Source organism: Octopus bimaculoides, chromosome 13, assembly GCF_001194135.2.
Source record: "Octopus bimaculoides isolate UCB-OBI-ISO-001 chromosome 13, ASM119413v2, whole genome shotgun sequence".
Taxonomy (NCBI): Eukaryota; Metazoa; Mollusca; class Cephalopoda; order Octopoda; family Octopodidae; genus Octopus; species Octopus bimaculoides.
The window spans coordinates 5,561,661-5,574,889 of record NC_068993.1 but is presented as its reverse complement, the minus strand read 5'-3'; the positions used below and the strand labels follow the sequence as shown (position 1 = coordinate 5,574,889).

At 38.5% G+C, this 13,229-nt stretch overlaps 1 protein-coding gene across 1 annotated transcript; it reads right to left on the bottom strand.

Annotated features, from left to right (window-relative positions):
* Positions 1–4,624: 4,624 nt before the first annotated feature.
* LOC106872425 (uncharacterized) lies at positions 4,625–13,223 on the bottom strand. The gene is made up of 11 exons (XM_014919424.2): positions 12,446–13,223; positions 11,499–11,659; positions 11,205–11,315; positions 10,568–10,763; positions 9,673–10,081; positions 9,195–9,265; positions 8,368–8,496; positions 7,391–7,535; positions 6,603–6,673; positions 5,845–5,978; positions 4,625–4,965 (listed from the first exon to the last, which is right to left on the bottom strand). The coding sequence occupies exons 1-11, from the start codon at positions 12,795–12,797 to the stop codon at positions 4,921–4,923; spliced, it is 1,824 nt and encodes a 607-aa protein (XP_014774910.1). The 5' UTR covers positions 12,798–13,223; the 3' UTR covers positions 4,625–4,920.
* Positions 13,224–13,229: the final 6 nt, after the last annotated feature.

The following is a 13,229-nucleotide window of genomic DNA, read 5'->3' as shown; positions in this document are numbered from 1 at the left end:
ACTTTTTTTTTTTTTTTTTTTTTGGAAATTAACGAAACTCAGGTACATTGGACTACATTGTCCAATGTACCTTACTTTTTTACTTTCTAAAATGATTCCAGAAAGCATGGATTTGTTTGTTGTGCTGTCTGTTTAGTCATTAGTGTCGGTCTGGATACCTTGTGGTATTTTTTCTGCTCTGAGTTCAAATCCCACTGCAGCCTACTTGGATAGTAGGCTTAATTTCACATCCAGTTTAACACTACAACTTGGTGTTTTGGGTGTCATTGGCAGAGTTCACTCTATTGCTAGCATTCCAGCCAAGTCTCCAGTCTGAGGATACTTTCCTCTTAGAGGCCCTGGGCACTGCCATTCAGCCTGGCCTAGAGGTAAAAAATATCTTTTAACAATTCTAGGTCTTGCTGTAGGAAATGGTAATCTGTTGATGTTTGCATGTTTATACATCAGGATGTTGTCTACTAAAAGTATTAGTAAAGAGGTGATGACAATAAGCGAGTCATTTATGTGCAACAGGAATAACAATGGCCCGGATACTAAATCTTGAATCTGTAATATTTCTCATATCGTAGGGGTTACTGCACATTTACTATCATTCGCTATTGCTTTTGGCCTTCTGCCCTTTAACCTGCTCCCTCTAATCCATTCTAGAGTTTAATTTTGTAGTGCTTGCATCCATCATCATCATCATTTAACACCCACTTTTCCAAGATTGCATGAGTCAGGTGGAGTCTGTTGAAGCAGATTTTCTGTAGTCCAGCACTGCTGTTGTTGCCAATCTTCACCCATTTTCCAAGCAAAGTAATATTTTCTCCTTAGCTAGACATGTTTTTTCACTGGAAACAAAATCTTGTCTGAATGATGATGATGATTCTCGTTTACAACCATCTCATGATGTCTAGACAAGAGTATACACACAACAGGCTTCTTTCGGTTTCCGTCAACCAATTCCACTCACAAGGCTTTGGTCAACCTAATGCTATGATAGCTGTTACTTGGCTTATGGTGCTATGCAGTTGACTGAACCCACTAACCATTTTGGTAATAATTCTGTGACCAGACATGTTTCTATGGAATATTGGAAGCAAAGGACACCACTTGTGTGACAGTGATGCTCCTTTACAACTATCACACAATATCAGGACAAAGACACACAAATATATAAAGTTATGGGGGATCAAGCAAACTAATATTGGTTATCAAGTGGTGGTGTGAAGGAAAAACCAAGACCAAAGGGTCCTCAGCCCTTTTTTTTTTTTTTTGGTCATTTTCCAACAACTTTAGAGTGTAAGGGGTGTCAAAACAGAACTAAAGGGACCGCTCAACCTTACTTTTCCTCTGCTTGTTTGCCATTCACTTATTGATTAATGTCCACTTTCCATGCTGGCATGGCTTGGACAGTTTGACAGGAACTGGCCAGCTGGGGAGCTGCTCAGGTCCCACTTGTCTATTTTGGCATGCTTTCTACAGCTGGATGGCCTACCTCACCAGACACCAACCACTTCACGGTGTACTGGGTGCTTTTTATGCGGTACTGGTTTGGGAACTTTTACATGGCACCAGCACCCACGAGAAAGACCTCTCAACTGAGAGAAGTAGGACCTACCTGTATGAACAGCCAGTTTTACTTAGCTTGACATGATTTGTCAAGCACAGCAAACTGCCAGCAGCCTTGGTTCTTTGTCATTTCCTTTGTGAGTCTTGCTTTAACCCTTTAGCATTCAAATTACTCTATCAAGTGTAATGCTTATTCAGACCGTTTTGAATGAAGCATGCATTATTTTGTAGCTTTGAGATTTTTGAAGAGGTAACTGTTAATTTTTAGAATAATGATATTCTAGAGTTAGTTCGAGAGGCCAGATCTGGCCAGTTTAAATGCTGAATGGTTAAAAATTGAAAAAGGAAACAAAAGCTATGATAGCCTTTAGTTATAGGTCTGCCTGACCAAGACTAATCTGGGCCTCACAATGGTAGCATCATTCATTTTCAAGAATGGCAAACTGACTTGTTTGGTTCGTCATTGTCATAGGAATCTTGTTAGGATACCTGCTTACATGTGATAACTCCCTTGGCCCTTAACAAGGACCAAGAATAATATGCACTACTCACAAAGTAGATTGACATATACTTGATGATATAAAAATGAAGATCATGCTGGCATGGGTTAGACAGGATCTAATGGGTCCAAGGACTGCTTCATGCTCCAGTGTCTGCTGCTGGATGCCCTTCTTAACCAACCACTCTACAGCATGCACTGATTACTTTCGTTGTGCCATCTGCACTAGTGAAGCCTCCATGCAGCCTGCAAGGCTATGAGCACTGAGGGTGTTAGAGATGAAAGGGACACAGCAGAACAGGCTTCATGGTGTAAAGAAGCTACATGTTTGTCCACAGTTTAGAAGAGAGTATGGGGGTGACAGGGTGAAGCTTGAAAGCAGTAAAAAAAAATAGTGAACTATCTATTTATCTGTATATATCATTATCATCAGCGTTTCATGTTCATCTTCCATGCTGGCACGAATCGGACAGTTTGACAGGAGCTGGCAGGCCAGAGGACTGCACCAGGCTCCACTGCTTGTTCTGGCATAGTTTTTACTGCAATATGTCCTTCCTAATGCCAACCATTTTACAGAGTGTATTGGCTGCTCTTTTTTCCAAGGTACCATTAAAGAGAGACACCTTTTAATAAAATTCCAAAGCACTGTAATCTCACAAAGATGCATAATATTTCTTAAGAAATAAAATTTCTAAAAACGTATTGTCTACATAGGTACAAATTGTAAAAATGGTAAAAAACCTGCTACACTGTGTCAATCAGTAATAAATCTGATATTGTTTTTAACTTCTTTTACAGGTGTTCAGCGTCACGTTGCTTTTGGTCTTATTGGCTTGTATCTGGGAAACTTAATTAAGAATTATCGCCTTGATTACAACCGCAAAAAGTGGATTTACTTAGAGGATTACATGGCAAAACACCCAGAAAGGTTTCCGGAAGTTCGTAAGTATCCAATCATTAAACAAAAAATTTAAATTTAAATGGTTATAATATATCAAACTTAGTATTGCATCAAGTAGATCCAGTTTTAAATTATTTTATACCTATATTAGTTAATGACCATCCCAGTGATAAGTTGAATAAATTTGGTCAGGAAATCCGGAGTTTTATAACTGTTTATACAATTTTGTAAACTAAACAAGGATAGACACCGTTTATTGAGGCAGATTTTCTACAGCTGGATGCCCTTTCTATCACCAACCTTTACCTGTTTCCACAGAATATTGGAATGACACTGCTTGTAGGATGGTGACAATCATCATGCTATGTTTAGACAAGGAGACACAGACACATATATATATATATGACAAGCTTCTTTTATTCTCCATCTACCAAACCCAATCACAAGGCTCTAGTTGCCCTCGGGCTACAGTAGATGCTCATGCCCAAAGTGCCATACAGTGGGACTGAACCTGGAACCACATGGCCTTGTGAGTGGATTTGGTAGATGATTTGTGTAGCCATCATCTGTTGGTTGTAAATAAGAATCAGTGTCATACAAGTGACATTTGAACTCAAAATGTAAAGACAGACGAAATACTGCTAAGCATTTCGCCCAGCGTGCTAACATTTCTTATTTCTTTACTGCCCACAAGGGGCTAAACATAGAGGGGACAAGCAAGGACAGACAAAGAGATTAAGTCGATTACATCGACCCTAAAAGGATGAAAGGCAAAGTTGACCTCAGTGGAATTTGAAGTCAGAAAGTAACGGCAGACGAAATGTAACTGGCATGCGAAAAGCACTCTTTGAGCTTGGGCCTCATGGAGGCAGTGACTGAGACATTTGGCAATATGCCGTGCTTCAGAAGACCTGTCAAGCCATGTGCGATCACAGTCATGACTCGTGCCAGTGGCACGTAAAAAGCACCATCCAAACATGGCCGATGCCAGCACCACCTTGACTGACTTCCGACCATTGCCAGCCTCCTCTAGCCCCTGTGCTGGCGGCATGTAAATAGCACCCAGTACACTCTCGGAGTGGTTGGCGTTAGGAAAGGCATCCAGCTATAGAAACACTGCCAGACCAGACTGGAGCCTGGTGCAGCCTCCTGGCTTCCCAGACCCCGGTCGAACTGTCCAACCCATGCTAGCATGGAAAACAGACATTAAACGATGATGATGACTGATGCTGGTGTTTCATAACTGGCACATAAAAAGCACCCACTACACTCTTGGAGTGATTGGCGTTAGGAAGGGCATCCAGCTGTAGAAATCTTACTAAATCAGATTGGAACCTGGTGCGGTTCCCCAGCTTACCAGTTTTCAGTCAAACTGTCCAACCCATGCCAACATGGAAAACGGATGTTAAATGATGATGATATATATATAATGTAATATGGTTAAACCTTTTCAAAAATAACATCTAGGTACTGTGTTGTTTATATATTATTTAAATTGCTTTTTTTTTTTTTGTTTCAATTCTTTCATTGCAGCCCCGGTACTGTACAAAGACATTTTGCTCCAGTGGAGACCAGTACGATAAATTTTCATGCCAGAGCATTTTCCTGCAGAAAGCATAACTTTTATTGTATAATGTTTAATTTAAAATAAAAAATAAAAAAAGCATATGTACATTTAGAAAATGGTGTTATTTTATGAATACAGTGTTTTGAGAAAACATCTAGTTTGTTTCGTAATTTTGTAAAAAAAAAAAAAATCTGGGGTATTTTCTTCTTTAAAAAGAAGGGATTTCAATCACTCATCAATCAAGAGTCACATTTATCTTTCACATTCATACCCATTCACACTGTGACAAATGTATTGAAGGTTCCCATATTTTGTTTGGAAACTATTTCTAGAGAAAATATGGAGGGCCTTGTGTATTATTTTGAATGGAAAATAAGTGTTGCAGGAACTCGAAGTATCTCAGTTGTCTTCCTCCATCTGTTGAGAACTTCTCCGGTTTTGCCGCTGTGGAAACAAGAAAAAAAAAAGATAGATAAAAATGTCAAAAATAATGATTTGTTACAAAGCTACAAACAAGGATTGGGTAAATCTAACCAAAAAGACCCCGGCATATAGGTCAAATCAGGTGTGGGGGTGTGTGCTGTTGTAGCGCTTTGTTGCATCCCCCATTTGTTGGTATTTGCTCGGGGTTGTCCTGGGTAACAAAGCAGTATCTCAGTCAGTCCCCTGTTTGCGAGACACTTCCTCTACTCTGACCAAGAGACAAGTGGCTGACCAACATGAACTACCACCCAAGCTGCATCCTCAGAGAAGAGATTGGCTTCACAAGATCCAATTCAGAAAATTTGTTTGGTCAGGTTTTCCAGAATATGCATACCTGTTAATTATTAGACCAACCCACAAAAGAATGGAAGGCAAAAGGAATACAAATGGGGTCGGAACAGTGAAGGGGCAAAAATTAAGTAACCTAAAATAGTTTTCCAGCATTTCAATCTTGGTGCTTATACAATAATTTCTTACAAAGAACAAAACAAGCTAAATGTTGTGATGCTGTCTGTATGTTGCGAAAGATGTGCCATAGTAGCTCCATGTACACAGAGACAGTATTTTAAAGGGAGGGCATAGTTAATTAATCTGACTTCAATAATTGATTGGTTTTTGTTATTAACAAGCCCCAGGAAGAAGAACTTTGATGCAATATGAAGTATGCTTATGCTTTATGTATGTTTTGATATCAAACTACAGGGCGAGCATAAACATTATATTTATGAAGCAGTCTTCTAAAACTGAAGTATTTCGGATTGTTTTCTTTTTCCGTGTCTCACCTCTAACCTCAATACAACCTACCCCAGACAGGCAAATATATAAACACAGCAAACTTACAGAACGAATTGGTGTATAGCCAACTTTCAGTTTTCCAAATCTCTGTAGTTTTTTGCTGTTCTGCTCTATGGTCTCTGTACAATCAACATTTGGGCTGATGGGACATAATACTGTGGTCAAATCACCTGCAGATGCTTTAATCAAAAGAAAAATAAATAAATAAGATTATAACTTCTTTAAAAACTGTACACTAACTCACAAGGCAAATCAATCATTGAGACAAATGGCAAATGTTGGGAACTAAAACAAAAATAAAAGTCTTAAAGAGCTCATCAAAAATGGTTGCAGTTATTTAATCCTTTCGTTATTATATTTCTAAAATATTCTTGAATTTAGATTGGCTTCACAAAACAACTATAACTTTCATTTTTACAGATGTCTATGAATGATTGTATATACAATGCTGGCAGGCAAGTTGTCTTGGACAAAATCTTACTATATCTTGCAAATGGCTGTTTCTGCTTCAGTTGCATATACTGGATTATTTATTCAGCCCAGCAGCTGTTTGCATTTGTTTCCTCTATCAGAGGTGACAAATCTCATCTAGGTATGTGACCAGTTGCAAGTACACATCGATGACAAGGTCCAAGCAAACATGACCATGGCAGGATTTGAACTCAAATAGTAAAGCACTGGAAGAAATACAAAGCCTGAAATGGGGGGGGGGGGCTAGTCGATTAGATTGACCCCACTACGCAACTGGTACTTGCAAAGCTAAGGGTACCCCCAATCACAATTGCAATAAAGTTTTCACTCACTTGAGCAGTTCCCCTCCTCCTCTGTAACACAATCTGCAAATGCCACAGACTTTGGTCTTTTCAAACTTTTCCTACAGCAAAGAGAAAAAGAAAAGATAAGAACATTATTGAAATATCATCACTTTATGTGTTCATTTATCTTCTCTTCCAACACATGTTTAACAAATATGAAATGTATAATCTACCTTTGGATCTAGCTCTTATGTTATTTCATCTGAGACCAAAATATCAACACCTAGTGTTTCCAGATTTATCTTTGGTATGACCATATTCTGTCTGCACTTCAATAGAAGTACACGTCACACAACACACACACATATATATATGAACTTATTGTGGACAATGCTGCATGGCATTCAATTATAAATAAGTACAGGACATCAACGAGTGAAAAATATATAAACACACAAGAGATAAGTACATGACAGAATACCAAAAGAAGTTAACCCCTTGTCAGTTGTCGACCATTTTACTACTCCCTATTTCATGCTTTCAACGACAAATAAAGAGTAGTAAAACAGTCGACAACTGACGAGGAGTTAACTTCTTTTGGTATTTTGTCCCATACTTATCTCTCATGTGTTTATGTATTTTTCGCTTGCTGGTGATGTCCTGTATTTAATATGTATTTTATATATATATAAAACAAAAGCTAAAGAGGAAGATAAGGCAGAAACACTCCCAAGCATACATACATCATCATCTTTGTTTAACGTCTGCCTTCCATGCTAGCATGGGTTGGACGATTTGGCTGAGGATACATATGTACATTTAGAGAAACGGCTTACCTCTTTGATGTCATGGGTGTCTGAAAGTCTATCAGATTCATATCTGCATGATTCTCAACTTTTGTAGAACATGGTTCAACATGGAACACAGACAGTCTTGCAATCCGTGTGGAACGACGACTACCACTCTGAACCCCAGGCGTCACTGTTTCAAAGAATGAAAAATTACTGTTTAAGAGGTTTCAGATGAATTTGAGACATTTTTGTTTTAAAGCGTACAGACGAAAACATTTATGCAAACAAGAGTCACTACAGTCACTGGAATTGCTAGAAATAGATAGATAGATATGTGGAATATGTTCAGTATGAAGCTGGGAACATCATAGCTGAAATCAGGGCTGAGGAGTCGAAACAAAAAAACTTCAACTCCGACTCCTGTACTATTGGCACCTCCGACTCTGACTCCTCTTTATGTAATTAATTGATTGTGGTCTACATATCCCATAAAGCATATGCATACACTCGCAGTTTGAGTAGGCCTATATGTTATAACTGGTTTATATTAAAGAATAAAGATATTATGAGTCAGAATCAGAGTCAATATAGTTTTACCGACTCCAGCTACCCCTTAATTGTTTCAGACTCCAACTTCGATTCCAGCTACCCAATGGTTGAAATGCATATTTGGTACATGCACTGGAGAGCCTTATGGAGAGCATATCTGTTGCACAGGTCCAGGGACAATAATTCAGATCATCAAAGGCATATTGTGTGAACATTTCTGGTTCAGTGTTAGACAAGTTTAAAACGATCTTAAATTTTACAAAAATTTTATCACACCGTTTTTAATTCTTACAGCACCACCACCATCCTCAACAACAACGTGATTGGTTTTGGGCTGTAACTCATTAACTGAGTGATAGGTTGACCCATATTACAACCCAACAATCACTGTACCTTAATTAACAAACACCACACCTTCACACTGTTTCTCCTAAATTAATCATTGCCTTAAGGGATGATTAGGTTTTACTTACCCTTAGCCCTGGACCTTCTTTTTGTTACCGGGGTCTTTTTCTCAAGGGTACTTTCACAATTAGGACTGGCATGTTCAGACAAATCAACCAGCTGTCCAATCGGTACACAATCTTCGGTGTTTGTAGAATCTGAATAAAAATTTAACAGAAAATACACATTACATTTTGAATTTTAAAGTAATAAAAACAGGATGAAAACACACACACACACACAGAATGCAGCCGAAAAACTTCCCAGGTTTTACATACCCATTGCTGTGGCCCTAGTGAAGTTAGGGAGATAAAAATAGTGTTTTCATGAAGAAAATGTTTTAATGCTATTTTTTTTTTCAATTACAGTCATGGTTTGGATTAATGAACACCATGCATTTGTTGTGGAAACCTTTATCCCAAATGGTAAAACCAAAGTTTATTTGCAACACCCTGTGTGTGTGTGTCAGTGTGTATCATCATCACCATCAAGATTTAATGTCTGTTCTTCATGCTGGCAAGAATTGGATGATTTGATAAGAGCTGGCAAGTTAGTGGGGTTATGTTAAGTTCTATTGTCTGTTTCGGCATGGTTTCTACAGCCATATACCCTTCCTAACACCAACTACTTTCCAGAGTGTACTGAGTGCTTTTTACGTGGCACCAGCAAAGACAAAGTCTCCTTGACTGGTGGGGAGTAGTAATGAGGGAGGTGGCTTTGTACTGGTTGATGAGATATTAAAAGAATAGAAAAATAGAGATAGGAGTCTTGTTGTAGAAGAGATACAAGGCAATCCCAGTTGGAGAAGGAGACAAACGTTGGGTGGGAAGTACAATAATAAACTAATGCCACCTACCTTTACTGGGCGATTTGGGAAATGATTCCATTGCAGAAAGTCTCCGGCTGACTCTCTGAGAACGTCTTCTGCTTTAGGAAAAACAACAAAAGTAAACTGAATTAATTTTCTTCAAAATCTTTTGGTTCTAAGCTTACAAGGAAACAATGTAAAGGAACTGACCAAGTTTGAGAGCAACTCATTGGAACACAAGTAGTAGTGAGTATAAGGACTAGCTGAGAAGGGCTCAATTGAGGATGAGTGGAGACAAGGATTGAGTATAGCTCAATGGAAGATGGGTGGAAATAAACATAAGAACAGCCAAGTATGATTCCATATCTGTAATGTATGGAACTAATTAAACTGGATTGGCAGACATCTTTTATGCATTAAGACACACAAGCCGTTAATCTAGACATTGTTTCACCTGCTCATCCCCATTTTGCTTGAAAATTTTAGAAAATAAATCAATAAATCAATAAAATGATCAAATACAAACCTTGGTGGTGATTGGAGGACAAACACTTCATCATTTTCAACCTTTTCAACTGATGCAGATGACAATACTAGCTGACAGTTGTCTGGTGTGTTCACTGTCTCACCGAGCAGACGTGAACGCCGGTTTGTCGATGTTCTCTTTCTCACAGGAGTTATATCTTGAAGGAGAGGGCTGGGTACAGTTGGAACATAGCTACGTCTTGTAACCAAAGGTGTTACCTTTGCCGAGTCGAAAGAATTCTGAGAAGAAACTGTCTGCTCAGTTTCTTTATCCTTTGGTTCTATCTCAACTGTTTGAAACGTTTTATCGTCTGAGTTATCTTTCTCATGAATATCAGCCTGGATGTCTGTTGACCGTTCCTGAGTTGTCTCTGTGAAAACTGGCATGACAACTGGACTGCGGGGGGAATCTGAAAATAAAAAAATTCAAAGAATTTATTTAATCCAAAAGCTAAGAACAATTTAAACAGACTAAAATTCTTTTTTTTTTAACCCCAACGTAAGTATAAGCATGGCAAGAATTTCACATTGCAAATATGGGGTTCAAGGATCAATTCCACTGCACAGCACTTTGGATGTCTTTTACTACAGTCCCAAAGCCAACCGATGCTTGTGAGGGAATATGGTAAAGCAGATATTATGATGATGGAAACTGCAAAAATCCCATCATCATTATTTTAACATCCACTTTTTCATGCTTGCATGAGTCAGATGGAGTTTATTGAGGCAGGTATTCTGTGGCTGGATGCCCTTCCTGTCATTAACCCTGATATTTCCAAGTATCACTTAACGTAATAGTGTCAATCATCTTCCATAATGATGATATTAAAAAAAAGCGAGTGAAAATATTTCAGTTTTACAATAGAAAACGCAGGCTTGAAGGAAGGAAATCTTACCCAAACAATGCGGCTTTGGTGATCGAACTGGACTCTCCACTTTGAAGAAGTGGCCATCAAATACTTTAACCGATTCTTCCTTCTCTGCTTCTTCAGCATCGCCTCCAGTTGAATTATCTGCAACTTTCTTCTTCTGTGCCAGAAATTGGGCAAATTTTGATTTTCCTTTCGCTTTTGAAACCTTGGATGGAACAGGCTGAGAAAAAAAAAATTGCAAACAGGAGATAATAGTAATTTAATTCAACAATGTCATTTAACCATCAATCAAAACACGTCTTTTATCTTTTACCTGTTTCAGTCATTGGAATTTTTAGTTGAAAAAATCGACTCCTGTACTTATTTTTTAAGCCTGGTACTTATTCTATCAGTATCTTTTGCCGAACCACTAAGTCATGGGGACATAAACACACCAACACCAGTTGTCAAACAGTGGTGATGGGGGAATTTTTGAGAAGTCTCCATGTTATCCTTTGACTTATTAGAAAACAAAAATTTTTCAAATCATGCCCTTAGAAAGGAAAAGGGCACATTAGATAATGAATCCTTAAAAAGATGGGATGGTCAAGGATGGAATACATTTGATGACAAGTCAGCCTGACTAGGGTTGACTTGGGGACTAAACAACATTGATTCTTACCTTTGCTTTCTTGATTTTCTTGACAGGTTTGGTCGATGGAATATCTTCTGTCTGCCAATTGTTGTCTTTCAATTTCTGCAAATCAGCAAACTTTTTCTTCACATCTTCCACCTTAGCAAAAGAAAACCATATTTTTAGCCATAGTCCTCAAAGAAAATACAAGAAAGCTACTTATAAACTTGAGAAAGAAATGTGTTTGTTTTTTAATGTAATTAGTCATGTGATTGTAGTAGAAGAGAGAATTTTTCATTAGTGAAAACCACACTATGGAGGTAAAAGAAAAAAATGCCTTACCTGGAAATCTACCATGTCCCAAAACCCTTGCAAATCTTCACATGTGGTGGTCTTCTCGCCAGTGTTAAATTCACAGTTGTCAACCAAACCAATGAATTGATGGAAACGCTGTGAAATGAGCAGCTTAGCTTGACCAATAACTGTGCGGACGTCACCCTCAACTGAAATCAGAGAAAAGCCATCGATGACAGCAGCAAGACACACTCTCACAAAAAACACAAGCAACATAAAAAAAACCTCTACATGATTGCTCAACCAATTAAAACTAGCACCGAGAAATATTTCCCTTGAATCATACCTTACAGCAGGGTTCCCCACAAACCTAGAGTTCCACAACAAAGTGTGAGATAAGCTAACGCTAATTTCATGATTGTAATATTATGAAACATGCACAAAATATTATTGGTTATTGTAATACAGACATTATCCTATCTAACCTATTATGTTATCAATATAACAACCATATTTATATATATATATATATATATATATATATATATATATATATATATATATATATTTATATATATATATGATATTCACCATGTGAATTACGATGAAAAAAATATGAGAAAGATATAGAGTATAATTATTTTTGTGCAGGGGTTCCTAGAGACATGTAACTTATTCTAAGGGTTATGCAACGGTAAAAAGGTTGAGAAACACTGCCTTACAGTCTTAAAGAAAACAGGTCTGGAGCAAGTTTAATATGAAATTGTGTCCCTCCACACACACACAAATAAAAAGACCTTTTCTATATCAAAACAAGTCTAATGAAGTTTTATAAAACATAAAAGAGGGTAAGGCATTTAACCTATTGTCATTTTAACATTTTATACTATATAAACTGTGATAATCTCTTAATCAAAGAGTCCAAAATACAGTGCTAACTGTAGCAATGGAATTCTGATAAATGTGAAAAGAAAAAATTCAATCTATTTTCTTACCTTCTTCACTGAGGGTTGGTACAACTGTCTCCCAGACATCAGACAGGTTGTTTAGTATTTCAGTCTGCGATACCACAAGGTTCCTGAAATAAGGCACATCGTGTTCTATGTTTTCTGTGTCGGATTTTTCTGTCTCTGAATTTTGTTGGGAAGATTCATCAGATGACAATTCCTGTAAAACTTTCCCTGCTGACACTTGGCTATCAGCCTCCACAGTCTCCTCAAGTGTGGTCACTGGGGCTTCTTGGGTGGCTATTCCAGATGCATCCTGGGTAGCTATCTCTGCTACTTCCTGTGGGACATCAATTACTTCCCCCTGGGCAACTGTCTCCTTCATCTCTTGTGGTTCCATCACTGGTGTTTCTAGGGTGAAAGTCTCTGCTGCCTCCTGTGGGACAGCAGCTGGTGTTTCTTGGATAACTGTCTCTCCTGCATCCTGTGGGACAACTATTGCTGATGTTTCCTGAGTGTCTGCCTCTGCTGGTGCCACTTGAGTAACTGCCTCTGTTGGTGCCACCTGCGTATCTGCCTCTGTTGGTGCCACCTGAGTATCTGCCTCTGTTGGTGCCACCTGAGTATCTGCGTCTGTTGGTGCCACCTGCGTATCTGCCTCTGTTGGTGCCACCTGCGTATCTGCGTCTGTTGGTGCCACCTGCGTATCTGCGTCTGTTGGTGCCACCTGAGTATCTGCGTCTGTTGGTGCCACCTGAGTATCTGCGTCTGTTGGTGCCACCTGAGTATCTGCGTCTGTTGGTGCCACCTGAGTATCTGCGTCTGTTGGTGC

Coding starts and splice junctions, on each gene's coding strand:
- LOC106872425 (XM_014919424.2), bottom strand. CDS start 12,797: ATGGAACCACAAGAGATGAAGGAGACAGTTGCCCAGGGGGAAGTAATT. Junction 11,316..11,498: donor GGGACATGGTAGATTTCCAG/GTAAGGCATTTT, acceptor TCTTTTGCTAAG/GTGGAAGATGTGAAGAAAAA. Junction 10,764..11,204: donor AGAAAATCAAGAAAGCAAAG/GTAAGAATCAAT, acceptor TTTTTTTCTCAG/CCTGTTCCATCCAAGGTTTC.